The 6671-nt window shown below is 49.1% G+C and overlaps 1 protein-coding gene across 6 annotated transcripts in view; it reads left to right on the top strand.

Moving 5' to 3' along the window:
- The window catches only part of Rfx4 (regulatory factor X4), a 154480-nt gene that overhangs the window by 98753 nt on the left and 49056 nt on the right, over window positions 1-6671 (top strand). For all 6 annotated transcript variants that reach the window (XM_006986974.3, XM_042263156.2, XM_076554462.1 and 3 more), the window contains one exon: window positions 4717-4817. In XM_006986974.3, the coding sequence (XP_006987036.1) occupies window positions 4717-4817 (101 nt within the window). The remainder of the gene's footprint in view (window positions 1-4716; window positions 4818-6671) is intronic.

Raw genomic sequence — 6671 nt, 5'->3', positions numbered from 1 at the left:
AGAAACAAAACTTCATGGAAACTAGAGTTTCATTCTAAAATCGGGAATACAAGAACAGAAGTGTGTCTAAGGGAAAACATTTCATGTGGGGCGTGTTGGGTCCATTCTGCAGACCTCTGTGTTGGAGATGTGTAGGTGAGTGTAGGTAGTGACCGACATGTGGGCGTGGATAAATCACTAGCACTGTGTATGTCTGGTGCCCGTGGAAGTCTGAAGTAGAACTCAGAGAGGTCCAATCCTCTGGAACTGGAGTCGTAATGGTGGGGTGGAGGGCCTGAGCTCTGGCTAAGGAGCAGCTCGAAGCATCCGCCGATGCCGAGGGAAGCCAGGATTTTCCCAGAGGACAGGGCCACCGTGGAGCCCGGCCACGGTGCCCAGCAAAGCAGAACAAAATGACTGCTTAGATGGAGGTGGCTGCCGAAGGGACAGCCACGTGGGCTGAGGGACGGGGGTGAGGCAGGGAGCGAAGGAGAAGGAAGGCGGCACAGTGTCCGGTGACGACGCCACGGGGACGACAGAAGCTGTCTATTCGTTATGTGTGTGCCATGTGCGAGTTTCACGTAGGTGAGTGTCATGGCATGCGTGGAGTCCAGTGGACGACTCTGCCGTGGCTGCTCTCCACCCTGCCATAGGAGCCCTGGGGCTACAGACTGCACTGCCACGTCCAGCCTCATGTCGGGCTCTGCAGATCCAAACTCAGGTCCTCGTGTTTACACCACAGGCCCTTTGCCTGCAGAGCCATCGCCCCAGCCCCCCATTTGTAAAGGTCCCCACACACACCCCGTTTTCATTATTTATTGAGTGCCCTGGGAAATAGTCATGAAAACTAAGCACCTGCCCTCCTGGAGTTCCACATCTAGTGGAGAGGGTAGGTAGGTATCGATTCATTACATTGCCAAATGTAATAAATTGCATATAAATTGTAAATAAATGCAATACTGAACTGCATTTAAAAATAATCAGGCTGGGGCCTGGAGAGATGGTTCCGCAGCTAAGGAGCCTTGGCTGCTCCTCTATGGGACCTGGGTTCAAATTCATAGCACCCACATGGTGGCCTACAAACCACTGTAACTCCAGCCCCAGGGGATCCAGTGCCTTCTTCTGGCCACTGTGGTCACTGCATGTATGTGGTACAGAGCCGTACATGCAGGTAAAACACCACACACATAAACTATCCAAAATGAAGGGGAAATATTGGGTTAGCAAAGGACAGACAAGTGGGGAATCATGTTAGGTCAGACAGGAAGGCTTCTCTGCGGAGGCGACTTTGAACCACAAGACCAAGAAAATAATGGAAGATGTCTCACGAGGACCCGGGAAAGGAGCAAATAGCAGGGGTGGAAGTGTGGAAGACAACTGTTCCCAGAAAGAAACAATAAAGGCTGCGTGTGGTGCCACCTTTAATCCAGATCCAGGAGGAAGAGACAAGGGGATCTCTTTGGGTGTGAGGCCATCCTGGTCTACATAGCAAGATCCAGGCTAGCCAGGGCTACATGGTGAGACCCTTTCTCAAACAAACAAGCAAACAACAACAGCCCAATAAACCAAAGCCAAAACAAACAAACAAAGCAATAAAGAAGCAGTATGCTCGAATGAAATGAATAGGGACAAAATGAGTTTTTTAAAATAGCAATCAGTTTTTTGTTTTTGTTTTTGTTTTTGTTTTTGTTTTTTTTGCAAAGTGAGTCATTCTTGAATGCATAAAAATAAGAAGTAGCGGGAAGCTCCAATGAAGAGAGAAAGCCTAATTCACAAGAGAAGGGACAGTCAGAAACGATGTCCCTAGGAGGGCAAGAAAGGCTGAAGGGTTGCCTTGGGAGAGAGGAGCCAATGCCTCCTTGACTGTTAGGGAGAAGCTACATGGTTTGTGCAGGGGCAAGATGGCAGCTAACGAGGACTATGGGGGCCCAGCCCCTCGATAGTCCCCTCCCAGGGTCCGCAGAAGGCTCTATCAACCAGCAGAGAATCTTTAGGGTCGGTAAATCAGTCTACGCACTCAGAGTTCTTTGATCCATTCGCTTTAATTCCTCTGGCATAACATCCTTTATACACAGCTTCAGTTCTGTTCTTATGTCTAGCTCCTTTCTTACCTGATTTCTCTCTATATTTATCTACTGTCCCCTCTATGTTCTATCTTAATTCCTTCATATAGTTCTGCCCCTTCTAGGTTCTCATCCATCTTGTTCCTTCCCATATCATCTCCTCTCCCGTCTCCTTCTCCCTCATCTGGCTCTTCCTCATCTTCCATCTCGTTCCTGTCGTACTCTCCTGTAGCCCTTCAATCTACTTCTTCCCCATCTCAGTTCGTTCCTCTCCAGTTCTTACCCATCTCGTTCTTCCATTTTCTTCTCTCTTCTCTGTCCTCTGCTTTACAGTTATATATCTCCCCAAAATCACGATCCTCCCCTCCACCCAGGACACTCAGCCTGAACTTCCTCAGGCAGTGAGTGTCCGCTATCAGGATCAAATGGAGGGTTGATAAGGATTACAAAGAGGGGCACTAGTTGTTAATTACCATTTGTGACCCAAAGGGGAAGTGACTAATGAATTAACTAAAGGCTAAATATGGGTAATATCTAAGAAGAGGGGTCTTACGTGCATAACTATAACCTTAAATGTGTTTGGTAAAGGATGTTAAAAATCTATAAGTTGCTAGGTCAATGGGAGAAAATAAAACTGTCTTCTTTTTTCCTGTGGCTCCTATCTGTTCAAGCTGTCTGCCGTTTACTGCAGGGTGGGGGAAAGTGTGCTCAGTCTCTAGGCAACCTGTGTACAGCTAGATGCCTCTGGTGATACAGGGAGGTTTGAACTGGGAGTTCTGGCTGAGCATAGCTGTTAGCACAGAAGTTTATCTAAATATTCCTAGAAGTGGTTAGGTAAGTAGTTAGAGGTCTATAAAGTTAGTAAGGCTGTAAGAAAGAAGGGCCTAAGCTAAATTGTGTAAAACTATTACTTAGTGTCCACCTGGCCTAGGCGGCGTCCTCTTGTGAATTTACTGTAAGTCAGGAGACTTGTACGTGGGCTGCTATCACTTGTTAGTCCTTGGAAGTTGGGCGCCCCCCTGGGTGGTGTCTCCTTGTGGAATTTAAGTCAGGAGACTTTCAGGTGGGCTGTTATCATTGTTAGTCTTTGGCAGTTGGGCGTCCACCTGGGTGGTGTTTCCTGTAGTCCTTGAAAGTGGCTAAGGGAAATAACTGGTTCCAGAGAAAGCCTTTCCTGAGGCTGTTCTCCAAATACCTGGAATGTGTATGTCCAGAGAGTGATCAGTCTACACTGTTAGTCCTTCTTAGGGGAAAGTCAATTGGGAAAACTATGAAGGCACACATGATTTTCATAACAGAATACAGCTGATATATAACAAGCCAAGTAACACCAAAAACTCCTTGGGATTTGGCTTCCTCTGGAGGAATTCCCTGATCCCTCCAGGTAGTGACTTTGCCATAACCAGCTGAGTTCTTATGATATATTTCTGCGGCCCGCAAGAGGCAGCCAAGGTGCTCACTTACGCCACACATGGGGAGGAGGGTGGACCCTGGGGGGGGAGGGTCTGGGGGGGCTAGGGCTGACTAGTCACATGATAACCATGGTGCTCACTTACGCCACACATGGGGAGGAGGGTGGACGCTGGGGGAGCGGGGGTCTTGGGGGGGGGCTGACGAGTCACACAGAGTGGAATGGGTGAAAGGAGAGAAAAAGCGGAGATTGCCATGGAGCTTGGTGGCCGTGGTCTGCCAGGGGAAGGACAGCAGAAGACTGAGCCAGGGCAGGGTAAGCGGCTGATCTAAGTCAGGTGGCCTGGATGGTCACCATGGGGAGAGGTCCCTGCGTCCGGTAATACCCAGGAGGAAAGTGCGTGTGAGGCCACAAGCAGATGGTTTTAACGTAGAGTCTGGAAATGGTGCTTCCCCTGTCCTCAGCTCCAAATTCCCATCTCACACTGAACCCGATGGCTCCTGGCTGCCTCCTGGGTCTAAATCCTTCCCACTTTTCTCCATCCTCAAAATTCACTATGGTTTCAAGGCCCATTTTAGAGCTTTTTGCCAACTTAAAACAAGCTAGACCTGCGAGATGGCTCAGCCAGTAAACATGTTGTCAAGCCTGACAAGCCGAGTTTGAGTCCCAGGGCCCCGCATGGCGGAGGGAGAGAACCGGCTCCTTCAAGTTCTCATCTGGCCTTTCCCCCATGGCACGTGTGTGCATGGCATGCCTTTGCACATGTGTGCACGCGCACACACGCACACACACACACACACACACACACACACACACACACGCGCATGCACACAAATATGAGCGGGTGCTTCCCAGCTCCCACCAAAGGCAGCAGTTTACTAGGCTGACTAGGCATCTCCAAACACCGCACGTGGATTCTTCCAGCCAGTGGTGTGGAGGCCAATTCCAGAGCAGCTTTCTTAGGCCAAGGCCCACTATCTTCACCCCTGACATAAGGTGTTTCCAAAATACCACGGAGGATGTCTTGCTAGCTGAATGAATTCTGGACGCCACCTCACCTTGCAGTGGCTTTTACCCACCCCTGTGCACAGGCACCCATCAGCCCCTCCCCCAACGCCATCCAATCTTCAAAGGCACCGGCTGCTGGGCTGCTCTGACAAGCCGCATCTATTGGTAGCAGCCGACAGAGGATCGTGTGAAATAAATCCCTCTGGGGACTCAGAAACTCAGAGCGCACTTACAACTCGTCCTTTCTCCTTCTAGCCTAACTCAGGTGATCCGGAAGTTTGCCAAGCAGCTGGACGAGTGGCTGAAAGTGGCCCTCCATGACCTCCCAGAGAACCTGAGGAACATCAAGTTTGAATGTGAGTACTGAGGTGGGGAGCAGAGCGGAGTGAGGGCAACGTTTCACAGCCACTCCTTTCACGTGGATCGTTGATGAAATAATACTCCCCGGCCTATGAAGCACCAAGGGTTAGGCTAAGTACTTCCCATGTGTGAACTCCTTGATCCTTGTGAAACGTTCCTCGCCGCAGCACCGAGGAGGGATTCCGACTTGGGTAGTAAGTAGCAAAGACAGGATTACTCCCAGTCTCTCCGTCTGCTTCCAAAGTCAACACAATACTTCTAACTCCATTTAATCCTTACGGCAGGCTCCACTATGAGGTAGGACAGTGTCCCTAGCTACAGGCAAAGAAACATCCCAAAGCCACACCGCCATACAGCTGGTGATTTGGAGACACAAACTCGTCAGTGCTCTGAGGTTTCCTTGAAGCTCCTGCCCACGAAAGGCTGTAACTAGTGTAAGAACCTCACACATTCTCTGCCTAACTAGAAAGCCAAATTAATATTTCTTGTAAGGGGACTGGAGCCATGAGTCTTTGCTTGGCTAAGCAGTGTCTTGCAGCCCCGGCATTTAGCTGAGTCTGAGAAGGCTGACTCCGTTTTTCTGTCTTGATGGGTCTGAGCGTCCTGAAGACTCATGGACAGCACGCATTTGTTGCTATTGAACAAAGATGAGGCGGTTTTAAGCAAAACAAGGTTTTAAAATATGTTTCTTAAAGTCCATTTGAATGCAGCTTGCAGTCCTTGCCTAAAACAAGTACCAGTGGGTGAAGCGAAGGCGATCAAATTACGCTTTCTCTGCAGGCAAAGAAGCCCTTTCAGCCGCCTTGAGGCCGCCTGCAGCGCCCATCACCTATTGATAAAGCCTGCTTTATTTCACGGCTCTCAGTTCTTTTCTTTTCTCCAGCACTAAATTCCACATCACAAAGTTAAAGAAAAAGTAATTAAGGAGCAGGATTAACAATTGATCGGCCTGGAAAATTAGAAGTTCATCTCCCCGCACACACAGCCCCCCCCCCATTCCTCCACCCCACACACTATTTTTCAAACCAAGCCAGCTCTGAGTACAAATTAGATGGGGAAATTTCTGACGATTTCATGACCAGTTCAGAAATTAATGAGAAGAATGCCCCGTGCCCGTTTTAATTACACCAGCAAAACAAACCCGTTCAAAGTCTGCAGCAAGGAGGAGGTGGTTGGGTCTTCCACCTGTACATGCTTGGAGGAAGCGGTCCTCCCCAGGGAGCCCGAGTGTTTGGAGAATGTGCAAGAGCGTGGAAGCAAACGCCTCCCACTCCCAGCCCAAGACTGGAAGAATGAAGTCCATGAACAGGAAACATCTTTTAAAAAATCCACAGATAAGCGGTCCCTTCACTTCAAATCATCAGACCATTAGGGCAGATAGACAAACAGCCCTTCCTAAATCAAAACCCACAAACAGGTCCCAGAGGCCATTTGGCCAAAATGACAAATGATAAATGCCAAATTCCCTTGCAGGGGTAGCCCAGGTTCCAGGCCAGGAGCACCCCTGGCCACACAGCACTGAGGTCAGTCACGGTTCCGATGAGACGCATCGTGTTTTAAAGGGGCTTCTTCAAAGCTTTTGTTTGATTTCTGCGATGATCTGGAAGGCAGTGATGGAGCTTGCAATTAGCAAAATGAAAGACAAGTGAATAATTGCTTTTCCTCTCGGGTGATTGATGCCACCGTCTCTCACACCTGCGAATGTGGCATGTGCATGACTTTGAAATCTGTACCCTAAATGTCATCATTAGGAAATGGCTGTTGGAGCCAAAACAGGACAAGAGTCAGGCGCAGGAGTCTGCCAGTGAGTACCTAAAACAGACAGGGCGGTGAGGCAAAGTTAGAAAATG

Source organism: Peromyscus maniculatus, chromosome 18 (assembly GCF_049852395.1).
Source record: "Peromyscus maniculatus bairdii isolate BWxNUB_F1_BW_parent chromosome 18, HU_Pman_BW_mat_3.1, whole genome shotgun sequence".
NCBI lineage: Eukaryota > Metazoa > Chordata > Mammalia > Rodentia > Cricetidae > Peromyscus > Peromyscus maniculatus.
The sequence above is the reverse complement of the archived record's forward strand: the minus strand, read 5'-3'. Positions and strand labels throughout refer to the sequence as shown.